This window comes from Leguminivora glycinivorella, chromosome 4 (assembly GCF_023078275.1).
Source record: "Leguminivora glycinivorella isolate SPB_JAAS2020 chromosome 4, LegGlyc_1.1, whole genome shotgun sequence".
In the NCBI taxonomy this organism is placed as follows: Eukaryota; Metazoa; Arthropoda; class Insecta; order Lepidoptera; family Tortricidae; genus Leguminivora; species Leguminivora glycinivorella.
The window spans coordinates 17,569,773-17,588,447 of record NC_062974.1 but is presented as its reverse complement, the minus strand read 5'-3'; the positions used below and the strand labels follow the sequence as shown (position 1 = coordinate 17,588,447).

At 38.1% G+C, this 18,675-nt stretch overlaps 3 protein-coding genes across 3 annotated transcripts in view; 1 reads left to right on the top strand and 2 right to left on the bottom strand.

Moving 5' to 3' along the window:
- The window catches only part of LOC125225307 (histone-lysine N-methyltransferase, H3 lysine-79 specific), a 52,151-nt gene extending 51,835 nt beyond the window's left edge, over positions 1 to 316 (bottom strand). The window contains 1 exon segment of the mRNA XM_048128954.1: positions 107 to 316. Coding sequence (XP_047984911.1) covers positions 107 to 190 — 84 coding nt within the window. The 5' untranslated portion in view covers positions 191 to 316.
- A 797-nt stretch (positions 317 to 1,113) lies between these two features.
- LOC125225305 lies at positions 1,114 to 9,196 on the top strand. Its single transcript, XM_048128949.1, has 2 exons — positions 1,114 to 1,895; positions 3,960 to 9,196. The coding sequence occupies exons 1-2, from the start codon at positions 1,140 to 1,142 to the stop codon at positions 8,661 to 8,663; spliced, it is 5,460 nt and encodes a 1,819-aa protein (XP_047984906.1). The 5' UTR covers positions 1,114 to 1,139; the 3' UTR covers positions 8,664 to 9,196.
- Positions 9,010 to 11,219, bottom strand: LOC125225317 (ankyrin repeat domain-containing protein 49-like). Its single transcript, XM_048128966.1, has 3 exons — positions 10,915 to 11,219; positions 10,337 to 10,642; positions 9,010 to 9,474 (listed from the first exon to the last, which is right to left on the bottom strand). The coding sequence occupies exons 1-3, from the start codon at positions 11,081 to 11,083 to the stop codon at positions 9,218 to 9,220; spliced, it is 732 nt and encodes a 243-aa protein (XP_047984923.1). The 5' UTR covers positions 11,084 to 11,219; the 3' UTR covers positions 9,010 to 9,217.
- Positions 11,220 to 18,675: the final 7,456 nt, after the last annotated feature.

The following is an 18,675-nucleotide window of genomic DNA, read 5'->3' as shown; positions in this document are numbered from 1 at the left end:
AGCAACTAAGAGCAGTTTGCACTACAGAAATATCATATTGATAAACTAAACATTGTAAGCATTGACATATCAAGATACCAAAGTAAAATATACACGATTTCCTTACCGAACCATGACCTGAAGTGAGGGGCCATGTATAAACAACAGGTTCTGCGCCTGCAGGAGAGTGCAGGCGTAAATCCAAAGCCATTATAGGAAAACCGCTGCATGAATGCACACACTTTTCACTTAAACACTAAATTTATCACTAAGAACACTTGATATTTTAACATAATTTCACTGCACTTTCACACACATACACACTCCGCACAACCGGGCGCCATGTTGAAATTATATTAATCATGGCGGACATTTGAGTGTTGCCTTAATTAAAAAATAAGTGGCGTAAGTGTTGGTGATGCATCAAATTTTGTTTTTATAATATCAACCAAATTGGTTGGGTGAAACAGTTGGGTAACGTAAAATAATTTAAAATATACAATCAAAGTCTATAATAATTATAGACTTTGATTGTATATTTTGATAGAATATTATATAGTACTTTGGATGTATTTTGTACGGTGACAAACGTCAGCTGCGAGATCAGCTGCAAACAATTTAAAACCTAAAAACCTAGGTGCTTAAAATTTTAATAGCTAGCCAACAACTGCACGTAAGTGAGAGCGAGAAACAAATAACTCTTTCTCGTTCTCTCTTACAGAATAGTAGATAACCTCAATGTGACCGATCATGTGTATTATCTTTTGGTATTATCAGTGGTTATACAGTTTCCACTATCAAACAGCATCTTCATAACTTAATATTTACTAATTACCTAAGTACGAAATATACGCAATGCACCAACATTAAAAAGACCGTTTGAATATTCCTGAAAACACCTAAAAAAATAACCAAGCAAATTGCCAACCAAGAAAAAAGTTGTTAGGTCCTTATGAGCGCGCGTACTTTGGTCTGGTCCATTTCAGGTACGCCCGTCTGTTATATATTACTAGTAGCAACATTTTTTATGTTCTGTTGACGGTTATGACACATGACATACCTATATTTTTGTAGTGGTGATTTCGTTGACTTTTGAATTCAACGTAACGAGCGTTAATGCAAGTTAGTCCGAGTCCGAGCGTTAGTCCCAAAAAATCATCATGTCTATCACGCATTCAAGATTAAAAAAGTTTTCTAGTTTCGATGTAGTTAATGCTCATTTCATCCATCCCAAATTGATAATACAAGAAGATACAGAAAAAGTGCGATTATGTGATCTTACAGCGCGAAATGAAGAAGAAGATCCCGATAACGACAAGATTTATAATTTCGATGCAAAAATCTCAAATACACACGTACACGGAGAGCTCCTCTGGGTCCTTTTAAGGTCGGGTGATATCATAGTAATAAACCCAGCGAATGGATCTCAAATACAGGTAACATGTGAAAAGTTGGCCAACTATAAGATCCAAAAGTTACGTAGTAATGAGAAAAATGTGATCCTAATCAGTAAAAGTGGAGAATGTTTGATGGTGTTATTTTCAAGAAAAGATTTGGAACAAGATATGATAGATGGCAAAACAGAACATACCATATCAATACATAAATATGGTGGGTCTTATTTAGCTGTGGAATCTCATATGCTTACAAATGGATTGATTGCATACACTGAGGGAGAAGCTTTGGTTTTGAAATGTCCTGTAACTGGTTTATATGAAGTCATGACATCAACAACGAAACTCAATTATGCGGTTCCATGGGCTGATTCACTGATCATTTCCGATGGAGCATCAATGTGGCTGGTAGATATTAAAGACTCCCGTATTATATATCAATTTAAAGAAGATGGCATCACATATTATCCTTTGGGGTCATATAACAACGACTTTTACTATCTGGTTTGGGATCAAATGCAGGTGAGTTATACCCAAATTTAATAGAATATCTTGAATTACTCATTGCACATTAGGGATCATCCATTAATTACGTCACACATTAGGGGGGAGGGAGGGGGTCGACGAAGTGTGACAATGTGTGACAAGGGGGAGGGAGGTGTCCTAAATTTCGTGACGTCACATTTCAAAATCTATCATAATCTAAGGGTTAAAACGAACGTTAAACTGTTACTTTATTAAAACCTCATAAACATATACAAATACAGGATGTTCGGTAACCGGATTAAAAGCCGAAATTAGGCGATAGTCTAGGCCATTTAGAGCATTCTTTAGCTATAAACGTCTTGGACAAAACTTGATTCGTCGTTTTTAGGGTTCCGTAGCCAAAATGGCAAAAACGGAACCCTTATAGTTTCGTCATGTCCGTCTGTCCGTCTGTCCGTCTGTCCGTCTGTCCGTCTGTCACAGCCGATTTACTCGGAAACTATAAGTACTACAGTGATGAAATTTGATGGGAATATGTGTTGTATGAACCGCTACAAAATTATGACACTAAATAGTAAAAAAAAGAATTGGGGGTGGGGCCCCCATACATGTAACTGAGGGATGAAAATTTTTTTTTCGATGTACATACCCGTGTGGGGTATCAATGGAAAGGTCTTTTAAAATGATATAAAGTTTTCTAAAAAACATTTTTCTTAAAGTGAACGGTTTTTGAGATATCAGCTCTCAAAGTCGTAAAAAGTATGTCCCCCCCCCTCTATTTTTATAACTACGGGGTATAAAATTCTAAAAAAAATAGAGGTGATGCATGCTAATTAACTCTTTCAACGATTTTTGGTTTGATCAAAGTATCTCTTATAGTTTTTGAGATAGGTTGATTTAACTGTAATTTTGGTTAAGTTATTGGTTTATTATATTTGCTGCTACGGAACCCTTTGTGCGCGAGCCCGACTCGCACTTGGCCGGTTTTTTTAAACTTCTCAGTGAAAACTCCAAAATTTCAGACTAAATCGATAAGCGCACTCTTGTTACTGTAGGTAATTGTTTTGGTTTTATTTCGTGTTGTAAAATGTCTATCGTACCTATACCATAAAATAAATTTGTCTAAGCCATGTTCATATAGCTAAAAATGTTCTAAATGGCCTAGACTATCACCTGTTTTCGGCTTTGCATCTGGTTATAAAATTAAATATAAGATATCAATTGTTATGTCGACCGATTCAGAATGTGGAATGTTGAGCGTTTCGGTCTGTTCAAGGCACGTAGGTTAAATAAATTTGTCACATACACACACCAACACGTGGAAAATATTAACTGCAAAACATGAAACAATTTAGTTTGATTCATATTTTTTTTTAATTTAAGAATCAAAATTATCATTCAAACGTTTATTCTACCAGCCACAGCCAGCTCAAGTTAAAATTTCTATGAAAATACTTGGCACTCTTTTAGATAAAATAAAACTTTGTCATTCGTTTTTGAAGTACCTATCAAGAGAGCCTTTACCTGCTGGTGTGGTGAAGAATAATTGAAGTACATAAATAGAAATAAGATTGATTTCAAACAGCTGTTTTCATTCAATAATTTCTACGTGTAAATTTGCAAAATATGTAACGTCACACTAGGGAGGGGGGAGTCTAACAAATGTGACCAGCTGTGACAAGGAGGGGGGGAGGGGTCAAAAATCATGTTTTTTAGTATGACGTAATTTATGGATGATCCCTTAGCACAGTGCAGTATTGACATGACCACCCCTTCACCCCAAAAAGTGAATCTGTTATCACTGCAATCTACTGGATGGAATGACCGTTATGACCTTCAAATCGTCAAGAAAAGAGATTACACCCATCTTAAAGGCTGGCAACACACCTCCAACACTTCTGGTGTTTCGGGTGTCCAGGGGCCACAGTGGTTGCTTACCATCAGGCCACCTGTCTGCTTGTTTGCCTCCTATACCATAAAAAAATGGTAGAAAGCAAAGATCCATCATTTCTTCTCATAAAAAATTGTAATGTTGTTAGCAGATATTTCTGGTTGTTAAAAATTGCTATAGTTTTGTAATCGTAAAATTGTACATTCCAGGTGTATATTTGCTGTGCTTGGGATGAATCACTACTTGATTCAACAAATGACCAGCGGGACAACAACTCTTCCATCCAGAAACTTTCATCTCAAGAAACACTCAAAGTTCAGTTGAAAACCATCATTGATAGTTTGACATCAACAACAGACCCAGATCAGGTACTACCCCAGATACAACCATATTTTGACACCATTGAAGACTTACCTCTCCTTGTAACTACTGCCTTTAAACTGTGTAAGATTAATGTGGCATTCAAACCCATTGCATATACTTTACAAAAGAGAGTGTTTGCATCAGCTGATGATAGTCTGATTCAATCATTATGTGACATCATGAATAAAATAGACATATTGGAGTACATTGAGTTCAGAGGAAGCAATTTATATGAAGACCTAAGCATATTTGATTTGAGCTTTGTAGAATTATGTATGACATTTGTCTCAAAAGGTGATTTTGATCTATCTTCCATATGTTGGCTCAAATATTCTGCTGTAAAACAAATGATAAATTCTAATGATATAATGGGCATTTTGAATGCTGTTCCCAACAATATTAAGATGGGAGCCTTAATAAATTGGTTAAGAAATTTCCTCCCACCTCTTCTAGATGAAAACCCTTTTTATATAGATTTGTTTGTGCGGTGGGTGACAGAAAGAGTTTTTTCACTAGAGAAATCTAGTTACTGGCCAAAAATTGGATTAAAATTTATAGAAGATATAGGCATGGTATTAGAAACTTCATTAAAAACGATTTGTCTACGACCAATGTCAATGGATGATCTTGATATGTTAAAGACGCATATAAAGAATATAATTGAATTAAAAGAAAAACATAAAATTAATATGTTGCTGGGTGAGCTTAGTTCACAGAGTCCCAGTGAAGTCGCGTTAATTATGCTACGTCGATGCTACACAGAAGATCTAGAGCCATTCTTGCAGCACTATTTGCCTTCATATAGTGCTAGAAACTCTTTTGAAATTGATGATACTCTACGCACATTCATTGAGATAGAAGCTGCAAGCAGTGGTGGTGATGTAGACGGCACCCGTTTAAATATATTGCTCAATTCTTTTCGACTACACACAAACAAATTAGAGTGTTTTCTTCAGGTATTAAAGATTTTAGATGTACCATGGAATCCAATAGTACTAGAACTCGCAGTAGAAGCCGCATCTTCAGGTACAAAAGATTTCACAACAACTGCTACAGATCGTATTCTCGCTGAGCAAATTCAGCGAGAATTGCATAATGCAAAGATTAAAGTGATTTTGAAGAAATATAAATTTTCATTAAAATGTACAGATTATCAATTAGTCTTGCATAAATTGATGACATCACCGAGCGTTGATTTGGATGACTTAAAGATTATTAGCAGTGCACTTAAAGGTTACGCGAAATACGGCAGCTTATTATATTTAAACCGATGTCTTTGCGACTGTGAAACGAGAGCTGCGCTGGAATACTTTAATCAGATGCCAAGCAAGGAAAAGAAAATTTTGTTGAAATCAGTAATGATCAAATACGAACAAATAATAAAAGGAACTTCAAAAGATGCGATTACTGAAAGAAACTACGTCGATTTCTTGAAAGGTAGTAAAATGCTCAATGATTTAGAAATTAATACAATTGAAAACATGTATTATTTGAAAAACTCATTTGAAACAAAGCTAAGTATAAATGATATGTATTGTGAGCAGAGTGCAAACGACGTCAATATTACTATGAATGTTTCTGACGCAGAAATGAGTGGATGTCTAGCCCAGCTCACTCGAGCACACCAAACTTCACGGTCAACATTGATAGCATTACTCCATCGCACTTCTTCAAATCATGAAGTACGCAAACTAGTTGAAGCTCTCTTAACAGCTGAATCCCAGGAACACTGTAATACACAGATTGCATCAGTACTGACTAATTTCAAAGATGGAAACAATTCAGCAATTCTCATAGAATGCTGCCACATCCTCACAGAACTCGTATCAACTTGTACCGAAGAACACATTCATCCTGTAATGAAATATTTATCAATGCTAACAGCCTTAGTGAATGCTAATATAGTAGTTAAAAATCTGTCCATAGCATGGAAGTTCCATTATATGTTCTTACCCATGTCTTCGTTGTCAACATTGAATGATCTAATTGATTTCTACATTTCCCCAGATAATTATTTGGCCCGCAATCCAGGAATCTGTCACAGTAGGGGCGATTTCATTCCAATCAGGATAGTTGTCAATATTGCAGACGACATTTCTTCTTCTGGCAAAGGTTTACCTGGCGAATTACTTCAAATAAGGAATAAAATATGTAAGCAACTTTTAAACAAAGTTGTAGCATCTCAAGAACTCGACGAATTATTGATAACAATATTATTAGATCTCCTGAGCAAAGACGAAGGAGACAAAATGTGGATTATAGATATGTTACGTGGTCAAAGTGAGTCACTGTCCCACGCTGCTATTGCGTACCTGGCACAACCCGTAATAAGACGCTCATTTTCGGCATTCTGTTTAACCCAAAACACAGTTGCATATTCGCCTCAATACATACTAAAAACGAAATTTAAATTTAACGTGGCAGACTTGGCATTACCAGAAATTAACAATGATGATACATGGGACACTAAAGTAATGCTGTTCTTCTTTTTGAAACAGTACCCAGAAACTTCTGTTGAACGCCTTATAGAATTGTGCCGCACCTTGCACATACCTGTCAATGAAGGTCTGTCATTTCAACTCATTTCCTTGCTTACTACTTGGGAATTAATGTACAAAATACTCAATGATGACATAGGTTGTTGTCGTGTACAATATGAAAACGATGAAAGCCATCTATTGCCGAACTGTGTAAAATTATGGGAAAGCATAAAAGACAAAGATTTCATCAAAGATGTTTTAACAGATCTGTGGAAAAACGGTGAAGTAACGTTACATGGTCGTGTTGTTTCTATAAATCCCTATTATTACGAAGTGTACTTATGCATCTATCATTTATTATATGGTTCTTCCACCGATTTCATGAAAGAATATTATCTCTTAAATTTTCTGAAAAATTATAACAGGAAAACCGCCCCTAAACAACATGAATTTGAGCTATTTTCTGTCAAAGGAATGTTCCCGGAAATCGGTCATCATCGTTTACCGTTTCACATTTTCATGCGTGAAGACATGTGGGCGAACTTGAAGTCTGAAATAACACTAGAAACCTACGAGCAGTGGCTGCCTGCAGTTGCTTTACTTTCACTAGATGCTGATATTCAAACCGCGAGAGACATGATTTGCAGTACCGCTCTCAAGCAAACTATGACGTCTAGAAAGAAGAGTGAAGGTATGGAGACTGATTCAAAAGAGAGTGAGCCCTGGCGTCTAACCACACGAGAAGAGCCTCTGCTCCGAGCGGCACACAGATGTGTGAAGCATATAGCTAATATGGAATGGGCAGGAGCGTGCCTCTTTTACGTTCTTCAAGGTTGTGCTCGTGGGGCAGACCAAGTGGCAGCTGCGCAGTTGTGTTACCAATTTGCTCAACGCTGGTCTGCTGTCCAGCCTGGCAATCGAGCGGTACAGCAAATGGAGCGTCTGCATTCCACTCTTTCAACGAGACATATTTTGCATAAGGTGGAATGGGCATGTGAAGAATTTGTTCGACTATCGACAGAGCCAACGCAACTTATTCGAAATCTTTATTTGCATCCAAACTTCGTTGAAAAGATTTCTCGGCACGATATAAATCGGGCTGCAAACGAAATCGCTGACAAAAATGGCATCAACATCAGCTCTATTCGTATAGAAATTTTAGAAAATATTTTAGAAAAATCGAAAGAGGAAAACAGAAATAAAACTAGTTTTGGACTTGACAATAAAGACTTGACGACCGCTAAATATATACTGAAAGCTACTTGTCCTAAAATGGGAGCCATTTATCTATCTCGCATTGCACTCGATGACGAAAACGATTATAATAAAAGTAAAAAATTGAGAGCGCTCCAATGCCTTATGAGCATTATAGACTCTGACACAGCATCAAAAGTCACCAACAGGGAGCGGGACTCCCTTTGGAACACCCTTTTAGAATTGTTATACATTGTTAATCTCGAACATATTGACATGCCTTGGATCGTTGCCACGTTTATGAATGATAAACTTGGAGCACTTGATCAATTACTACAAGCAGTTGGAGGAAACGTGGAAGGTTTAAAAATAACAGGGGAGCTCGCGTGGAGGTATGGGAATATTAAAATAATTCAGAAAGTAATTCCTTCGATGTTGCGTGCTGGACTTTACGATAAATTAGTTCCTTTGTTATTAAAGATGTCATCTGCAACAGACAAGACTGTATGCGACGCCTGGCGAACTATTCTCTTATCGCCTTTCCAGCAGGCTGACTATCCTATTACAGAACGTCAGAGATCGAAATGCTTAAACGCAGTTAATTTATTACCAGTTTGTCCAGTAATAAGAGATGCAGATCTAATTGAAATATGGAAAAATTGTATAAGGTGTAAATGTTTTGGTATAGGTTGCCTGTTATTGCCATACATGACCACAGAATCAAGACAAATATTGTCAGAATTGCAAAAAATTGATCGAAGAAATCTGATAGCTAGCTTAAAGAATTTACAAACTGAAACATACCTTGTACCTGGTGCTATGCATGTTTTAGAAACTATGGCAAGTCGATCTTATGGAAAGAGTCAAAATACATAAATTATATTTATTTTTACTGTGTGCCTATACTTTAGCAAGATTTCTACTATATCTGGTAAAAATAATGTAGGTATGTTTTAATAATGTAAGGTGCTAATAAGAACAAAACGTTTGCTTTTTTGAATTAGCAGAACAGCCTGCTATTTCATAATCTTTTTTTGTCCTAAGTATAAGACAACATACACATATAGTAGTGATTTTATATAAATTTAAATGTATGATTTGCATGAACATGTATGCGTGACATTCTTAAGAAAAAGTGACCTAGGTGCATTATGACTTGCCCTGGTGTAAAAGAAGTTTAGTAAAAAACAACGGTTTGTAACTATACATACTTAAGTTCCTTATAATCTTTTAATTGTGAATGTCATGCTAGTATTTTTATAATTATGAAAAATATTTATCAATTACTTTTAACAAGGATAGTTCTTTGAAATCTCAAAATTGTGTTGGGTAAATCATTAATACTTGTTAATATCATTAACATAGTTATGGTTACATATGCTTAGTATGAAAATAAATGTACCGTGTAATTACATACTTATCATTTGCCCTCATTCCAGTTCTGATGATTTTTCTATCCTTAAATAGGGATTGCAAGTGAATCCAATTGATTTAATATAAGAAGCTGCAGGCATAACCATTTCAAACAGTGGAGCATATATGCCATGCCCACGAGCTAATTCTTCTGGTTTTTCTCCAACATTATTGACCATCTGAGCCACCTCCACGCTGTTATCTTGAAAGAGTAATGTGATGATAGTAGATTTACTGTGACTTTTTGCTGCTGCCAAATGTAATGGTGTTTGGTCTGAAATCAGAAGATATTTTTGTTACTGATATAAAAATTCTTCTTTGGTATGCAAAAGAAATATTTTTTTAGCTCTTGCTAAATGTCTTCTTTTTTATCTTATATCTTATTAACATATGTAATAATTCCTCAATACATCTAATATGCTAATATCTAATCAAGTTGCTCTGTAACACTATAGGCCAACTGAGTTTTCGACCCACAGCAAAAATCTCGCTCTTACTCATTAAAATTATTAGGATAATGAGCCTAACATCTTAAATGAACACAGAAAAAGTTTCCAATTGCACTGTCATTGAAACTATGAATTTTTAGGTAATAGACTTTTTTTTCTTCTGGTTTGAGCGCCATCTTAGCGGTCTCGAGTCGTGAATAATTTCTTTTTCTTTTGCTCACTAATGTTGTTTAAAGTGTAATATCGATAGCTTATTATGCAGTAAACTAATGTTGTAGTGAGAAGCTGATGAAGAATTAATCTCGAAACGCGTTTAGCCTCTTTTTTGTCGTCAACGGCTGGTAGTCCACATGCTCTTGTAAAATCTAGCTATCAATTTACAAGTGCTAACTCACCGTACACTGTCGTACTTACCGTACCAAAATCACTAATTAATATTAGCTCATATCACCTTGCCACTGGCGAAATAGTCCCAATCATTATTGGGACTGAAGTTTTTTTAAAAGGTCTTGAAGAAAACCAAATAAAAATAGTAATTTTTTCATGCAATATTGATTCATCTCAGGGTGCTGCTTGTTCTGTGTGGACCTTTTTAAAAGCATAATAACTATGTCACCAATCTATTGTAAATACTGAGAATGCAGTGCTGAAATTAAATTTAAGAATTCTGATTGATCAGTTTTTTACCTCCTTCGGACACTGCAGCTGGATCAGCACCAGCTGCCAGCAGTCTTGCAACAACCCAGTAATTATTCCAATTAGCAGCTGAATGCAGCGGTGTCCAGCCGAACTCAGTTTTAGCATCTAACTTAGCACCAACACTCAACAGATATGTTATGGTAGTCACATGGTTTCCATAGGCAGCCCGGTGGAGAGGAGTGTACAGATTGATGTCTTTAGCATTGATTAGATCTGGTTGAGCAGCTAATAGTTCTTTGAGGGCTGCAATGTCAGCATTTTCAGCAGCCCATAGAACATGGTCAACAGGATTAGCTGAAAAAAAAAAGGAAATTTTCCATAAGTATACATGTAATGTATCTGAGCAAAAATTGACTACAGAGAAGTCAGAGAATGTGTTACAGATCCTAAAATATTTTATTTTATTGAGCTTAAATTTAAGACTCAGCGCGCTTTCGCATTCGTAGTTCTTTTGGAAATAAATGCAGTTTTCTCTATAAACAAATATTTTAGTTAGTGTTTCAAGAAACAAAGCCAAAGCCTGTTTTGCGATATTAAGTAATAAAAGTGGTAAAACTAAAGCCTACCTTTCGGATCCTTTACTTCTTCCACGCCTTCATCTGCATCATCCCACCCAGACACAAACATACCCGAAGTTGCCGGGTTTTTCTTGCATCTTTCTATTTCGTCGTGAATATCATGAAAAGACCTGACTGGCTCCTCATTAAACGTATCTGATTCCTCGGAGTCAGACATTACTTTAAAATTATTTCTAATCCGTGGGTGGTATAAAACAATAGTTATAATTTAATTTATAGTATCAAATTGGATAAAAACTATTAAAAACACAGTATATTTTGTGTCCCGAATCTTTACGAAACATTAATGTCACTGTCAGTTTGACACAGATGTTCAAGATTGCCATATGAAGAAATTTAAGGGCGCTCGCAACGTAAAAAGCTAGTCGCAAACTACTGGACCAAAATACGACACGACGATTGGTTCGGTCAGAATCAAGGCCTATGGTTGATACTTTCTTCAATAAAAAATTGCATTCTTGACATGCGTTTAATCGTAGTAAGTAATTAAATTACATGATTTTGGTTTAAAATTAAGAAGGACGCAAGTACGTGCGAGCGCGTCAGTGTCGTATGCATTCTGGAGATGCAGCGATGGCCGTTGTCCTCTAAGAGGCGGGGAGGACATCCGAATAATCCCGAACATGCCCCCCGGCGTTGAAAGGGTTGACTTTCAACTCGTCGTCAGCTGTGGGCAACGGGCAGATGCGGTTGAAGCCACGGCGTATCACTCCTCTGGCGGTGTTGATATCCGCGACCCTGGCGATTCCGTCGCTCCCTGGATAAATCTCAGTGATGCGCCCCAGTCGCCATTTCATCGGCGGGAGTCCATCTTCTTTGATGAGGACTAATGATCCCTTTTTCAGTTGCTTGCCCTTTGAGGTGCGCCACTTGGTGCGTTGTTGAAGTTCGTTAATGTACTCTTTGTGCCACCTGGCCCAAAAGTGTTGGCGTAACTGCTCCAGCCTTTCAAAACGAGTGAGACGGTTTTGGTTCATGTCCACAAGCATAGGCGAAGGCAAAGCAGTCATCGGTCGTCCTACCAAAAAGTGCCCCGGAGTTAAAGGTCTCATGTCATGTGGGTCAGTCGATAGTGGGGATAAGGGACGCGAATTAAGTATGGCCTCAATTTGGACTAAAACGGTATAAAGGTCTTCAAAAACTAAGTGTGCGTTCCCTAACACCCGATGCAAATGGGCTTTTATACATTTTATATTGGCTTCCCATAAACCGGCCATATGAGCAGCGTAAGCAGGTATGAATTTGAAATCTATACGCTCATTAGACATTTCATCAGTTATGGAACTAGCATTATCATTGAGGAACTTATAAAGCTCATTTCGTGCTCCCACGAACTGAGTTCCGTTATCGGAGTATAAGGTAGCAGGTTTAGATCGTCTAGCAATGAATCGACGCAGCGTAGCTAGAAAGGAGTCTTTGCATAAAGAACTGACGAGTTCAAGATGAACGCATTTGGTGGTGAAACAGATAAATATGACGATATACACCTTTTCTAACCTGCTTCCACGACCTCTCTTATTAAGTGCTAATACAGGACCAGCGTAATCCATTCCTGTAGTCTGGAATGGATAGCCAGGCTGAAGGCGCTGCTCAGGTAAATTACCCATCATCGGACGGGCTGCTTGTGCGTTAAGACGAAAGCAACGCTGGCAATTGTGGACAATAGATCGAGCCAAATTACGGCCCCCGATAGGCCAAAATTCTTCATGAATTGAAGTCAGCAAATTTTGAGCTCCTGTGTGCATTAAACGTATATGTTCGAACCGAAATATTAGCTTAGTTAGAATATGTTTGGCTACGAGTAAGATAGGATGTTTCCTTTCGAATGTGAAATTGCTGTTTTTAAGTCTACCACCTACTCTAAGTAGACCCTTTTCGTCAATAAATGGGCTCAAAGATAACAGTTTATTTTTTGGAGGTAATGCTTTACCCTTTACTAAAATATCATACTCATCAAATGATTCCATTTGGGACAATTTTATCAATGAATCGAGTGCACATTGTTTTTCAGACAAGGACAAAGTGCCTTTTACTTTAACTTTATTTTTGCAGTTGGCAATGAAACGTTGTACATATGCCATGATATTTTTAAGTTTACGCAGGCTCGAGAAACGTGCAAACGGAAACAATTCGTTTTGTTTGACAGTTACTGACGTCACATTTGATCGCACTTCTGGCAATTCCGATTGGCCCTGATCAAAAGATTTATTAGGCCACGAATCTTCAGATTCTAGCAAGAATTTGGGTCCACTGAACCAAAAGTCTAACTTGTCACTTTGTGCAGCACTGACACCTCTACTCAATAAATCCGCAGGGTTGCATGCAGTGGGCACATGACGCCAGAAATGTGATTTGGTCATCTCTTGTATGTCGGCTACGCGATTTTTAACAAATGGCTTTAGTCTGTTAGGCGGCGTTTTGAGCCAGCCTAAGACCACAGCTGAGTCTGTCCACAGAAAACAACTGTCTACGTGTAGCCGCGTGGTTCGCAGAACCTTTTCCAAGAGCTTAGCAGCCACCAAAGAGCCGCAAAGTTCAAGACGCGGGATCGTTACTGCCTTTATTGGCGCAACGCGCGTTTTGGAACACAGAAGACGAACCCTTACGTTACCAAACGAATCTACAGACCTAACGTAAACGCAAGCGCCATAGGCATCTTTCGATGCATCGCAAAAAACGTGTAGTTGTATGTTGCTTGCGTTTTCGCACACCACGTACCGTGGTATCTTGAGTTTCTGCAGGTGGTTTAAGTCGAGTACAAACTTAAGCCAGGACTTGACGATGTCTGGAGGTAACGGACTATCCCAACTCACTTTGAGTAACCAGAGTTTCTGGAGAATGACTTTACCGACAATAATGAAAATACTTAATAGCCCAAGAGGGTCAAAAACTTGAGATATTGTGGATAGGATCACTCTCTTGGTGACATCTGGAGTGGGATCAGTCTTAATGTCGAATTGTAGAACATCGTCTAATGGAGACCAACTTAGGCCCAAAGTTTTTGATTGTTCGTGCTCGCTCAAATCGACAATGGTCGAACAAACGCTATTACTGTCAGTAGCATCGCTACATGTTGGAAGGTTCGATCGGAATTTTCTTAGATTAAAACAACCCGACGCCAGTTCCCTTGAAATCTGAGCACGAAGTTCTAAGAGACTCTCGGCAGTCTCTTGCCCCGTCAACAGATCGTCGACATAGCAGTCTTCACTAATGACCTTTCGCACCAGTTCATTGTCACATTCGTCCGCAATTTGCTTAAGGCAACGAACAGACAAGAACGGGGCTGAGGCTGTGCCATATGTGACTGTGTTTAAAGCATACGTCTGGAGGGGCTTAGAAGGATCGTCACGCCAAATTATTTGCTGCAGGTGACGTTGATTTTCATTGACGAGCACCTGTCTGTACATTTTTTCAATGTCACCTGCCATGACATAGCGGTGTTGCCGAAATCGTAGAAGTATAGAAAGCAAGTCACTTTGTATTGTGGGCCCGACCATCTGGATGTCGTTAAAGGACAAGCCGGAGCTGGTCGGCGCACTTGCATTAAAAACGACCCTAAGCTTCGTCGTGGTGCTCTGCTCACGCAACACGCCATGATGTGGCGTGAAATACGAATTGTCATGAGGATTATTTATGTCACTTAACGTCATGTGACCTAATGATAAATATTCCTTCATGAAATCAACATACATGTGCCTTAATGTAGGCTGGTTCATCAGCCGGCGTTCTAGAGCTAAGAAACACGACTTGGCCCGTTCGAACGAATTGCCAAGTTCGGATTCATTGGCTTTCAGAGGAATCCCTACTGAGAATCTACCGTCTTCTTGGCGTGACATATTTTCTTTAAAGTGTTGTTCACACAACTCTTCCTCAGTAGAATATATTTGTTCCTTAATGGCTGGAACTTCCTCGATTTGCCAGAACTTAGAAAGCTGATCTTGAATTTCATCGAATTTCGTGAAATTGCACAAAATTTTGGCGGACGTTCGGCGTCCTGTAGGCCCAGAAACGATATAACCGAACACCGTTTCTATAAGAAGTGGGCAACCTTTGCCTAACTTGATTTTATCTCTACCTATCAGATCCCAAAATATATCCACGCCAAGTAAAATGTCGTAACTTGACAGATTAAAGAATTCTGGGTCTGCTAATGTAATTCCCGAAGGGATATTTAGTGTGCTCACATTAAAGACTTCATCATGAGATGAAGATATGACTGGCGACACTAAGAATTTAATGCTTGCTTTGAATGAATTGATTCTGGACTGTATTATAGCTTCACATTCCCTTTTTACCACAGAAACCTGGTCATGAAAGCCAGTTATTGTCGATTCGATATGCTCAGATTGCAGACCTAATGACTGGTAAAGTGACTCTGTCATGAAGCAAGATTCACTGCCTGAATCTAACATGGCCTTAACTTCATGAGGTCTACCATGAACATCTACAACCTGAATTAACGCTGTGGCAAGGAGAGCTCGACGATTCGAACTCGAAGATTGTTTGTTAATTGTTGACATGGTCGTGATAACGTCATTAGCCGCACTTGACTCTGCCTGAACTGCAGCAGGCTCAGCGCGCGGTGCCGGGGTGCTCGAAGCTGCCGTGATCGGCGCCGCACCGGAGGTGGCGCTCGACTCCCTATGCAATAAAGAATTGTGTTTGCTGCCGCACCGTCGGCACGGACCGAGTCTACATGCGCGTACATTATGACCTGCCCTTAAACAGTTGCTGCACAATTTCATCCGTCCTACAAACTGTTCCCTAGCATCAATTTCTAACTGAGCAAATTGGTTGCATAAATATAAGGGATGATCACCTCTACAGTGTGGACAATTATATTTTTTAAAGGCAGGCTTCACAACTGCAGCTAAGCCACGAACATGTCTATTTATAGCCTTCGATGACGAGTCTTGTTTATAATGACTTGCATTTTTACTTAATTCAATAGTCTCTAATATGTCTGCCCTATTTTTAAGAAATTTTGTAAATATTTCTAATGTAATTTTTTCGTGTGTAACCTTGTGCTCCTCCCATTCGCGAAGTGTGAGAGAATCTAATTTTGTGCATATAATGTACACAATAAGTGTGTCCCAATTCGCTACTGGTTCGCCTAAAATCTGTAACGCGCGTAAGTTTTTATTGCATGAATCGACAACCCTACGTATTGATGACGCAGACTCCTTTTTTATGACCTCTTCATCAAAAATTGCCTTTACGTGGTTCTGCACTAATAGCCTAGTATTGTCAAAGCGTTCGCACAAAGATTTCCACGCCAGAGTATAATTAGAAGCAGAAAACTCTAACGCATGTATGATTTGAGCAGCGCCCCCCTCCAAGGAAGCCCGTAAATAATGGAATTTTTGAATGTCGCTAATGTTTTTATTCGAATGTATAAGAGAGGTATAAACGTCGCGGAATTCAAGCCAACTTTCGTAATCACCGCTGTATTTAGGTATTTGAATGGTGGGTAATTTAACCCCAGCAACGCCTTTATGTACATGTTTCACCGACGCCACGTCATCATCACTCTCGCCAGCCGAAGAGTAGAAAGTTTCAGAAGCATTATTTGCACGTCTGCCGGACCTTTTATTACCTTTAAATGCGTTAGAAATCTCTTGGGCCCTGGCCAGCACAGCAAAATATTGAGATTCAAAATCTGACCTTTGTGCTGTTTGCGTCTGAACTTCCCCCTCTGTGAGAGACAGGCACTCGATGCCGGTCTGAACCTCCTCGAACTCCGCAAACATCGATTCAATGTTAGACATACGTAGTTTTAATTCCAAAACCTCAACTTCACTGCAAAGCAAAACATCCTTAAAAGCGTCTACATACGTTACAAATTTCGTTAAACGACCTTTATAAACTCCCCGTTTTTTTACCAGCTCGGCTAATCGTGCCATTGTATTTATAAGAAATAATTACTATTAATGAATTCAAATTTGTATTTATAAAGTTACAAGTTATTACAATTATTAATATTTACTGACACTATTGTCCAATAGTACGTAAATTAACTTCAAAATTATTGAAATACCTAATTCGCAATAATAATTTAATATTTTATATGCCAATATAAACAAATTGATGTTTAAATATAAGATAATTCCATATATTTGATTTAATTCGCACTAGTCGAACTAATCAAACCAATAAATTTATACGAAATAATAATTAAATATGAAATAAACCCATTTGCATTTCAATATGTACAATATTGAAAGAAAAGGCAAATATAATTAATTGAATATGTTAATTAATTGATACGAAAACAATAATTGAAGTAGGAAATTTCCGAGCATATGAAATTAAATAAATAAATTGAAAAAACGGGTATAAATATATCAGCTAACCAGAATGCAAGTAGGTACTCACTGCCTTTTGTACGAATTCCTTATCGCTGAGCGCCCGGCGGCCGCTCGGTTAAGATGAGTAATTAAGTAGTTATAATTTTTAAATTTGAACTTGAAATATTACGAAAAGTGTTTGATCCTTAATGCGGTTTATTCTTGAATTCGATTAAGGGGACTTTAATCTACACGTTTAATAACAAAATAACTATAAAAAGGCAGCAATTTGGGCACAAAGTTAAAATACCTAAAGGGGCAAACAAAATGGATCGGACTCACTCTGACCGCTCGCTTGTTGCTAAGTGGATTTTCCTTGTAATCACTGGCTCACTTTACACCGTCACGTCACCGATTCTGGGGCAATCCATAAAGAGATCTTCTTCTTAATGCTTAATGATGTGGCAGAAGACCCTGGTGGCTCCAAATCTTAAGGCATGACGTCCGGGTCGACAGGATCAGAAATTATGGTTGATACTTTCTTCAATAAAAAATTGCATTCTTGACATGCGTTTAATCGTAGTAAGTAATTAAATTACATGATTTTGGTTTAAAATTAAGAAGGACGCAAGTACGTGCGAGCGCGTCAGTGTCGTATGCATTCTGGAGATGCAGCGATGGCCGTTGTCCTCTAAGAGGCGGGGAGGACATCCGAATAATCCCGAACAGCCTATTAACTTCCTTATGGCCGCTGTACACATGGGGCCAACGGTTGGGCCAGCCCTTGGAGCACCCCCTTGTCCAATATAAGAGTCGCTGTTTACACATTGGTGAACCAATCACTTGGCATTGGCCCTTCATAAAAGATGGACGTAGAATGGAAAAGGCTAGATAATTCTAGGTCATTCACGTTGTCAGCAAAATTTAATCTTATACTATTAAACGAGCAATTCTTGTATATTTATTTATTTATTTATTTATTTATTTATTTATTTATTTATATATACCGACGATCTCGGAAACCGCTCTAACGATTTCGCTGAAATTTGTTTTATGGGGGTTTTCGGGGGTGAAAAATCGATCTAGCGTAGCCTTAGATCCCGGAAAACGCGAATTTTCGAGTTTTCATGAGTTTTTCTTTCGCATTTGTAAACGTAAAATATGGTCCTTAATTTCGCCGCGCGCGCATCGATTCCGCTTAGCTCAGTCGCACGAGGTCGGTCTAATGTACGCAGATAGATCGTAGGTGTCAGGGTTTCGAATCCCGGTCAGAAATTAAGTTTTTGTTTTTTGTCTTTTTTTTTTGTTTTTGTATTTATAAGAGTTTTTTTTTTATCTAAAGACGTGATATATTAAAATAGAACCGAGCGAAGCTCGGTCGCCCAGATATTTTATAAATAATACGAGGTTATTATTTATAAATTAAATTTTGCTGACAACGTGAATGATAAAATTAAATTAT

Coding starts and splice junctions, on each gene's coding strand:
- LOC125225305 (XM_048128949.1), top strand. CDS start 1,140: ATGTCTATCACGCATTCAAGATTAAAAAAGTTTTCTAGTTTCGATGTA. Junction 1,896..3,959: donor TGGTTTGGGATCAAATGCAG/GTGAGTTATACC, acceptor TGTACATTCCAG/GTGTATATTTGCTGTGCTTG.
- LOC125225317 (XM_048128966.1), bottom strand. CDS start 11,083: ATGTCTGACTCCGAGGAATCAGATACGTTTAATGAGGAGCCAGTCAGG. Junction 10,643..10,914: donor AGAAGTAAAGGATCCGAAAG/GTAGGCTTTAGT, acceptor TTTTTTTTTCAG/CTAATCCTGTTGACCATGTT. Junction 9,475..10,336: donor AGCTGCAGTGTCCGAAGGAG/GTAAAAAACTGA, acceptor TTCTGATTTCAG/ACCAAACACCATTACATTTG.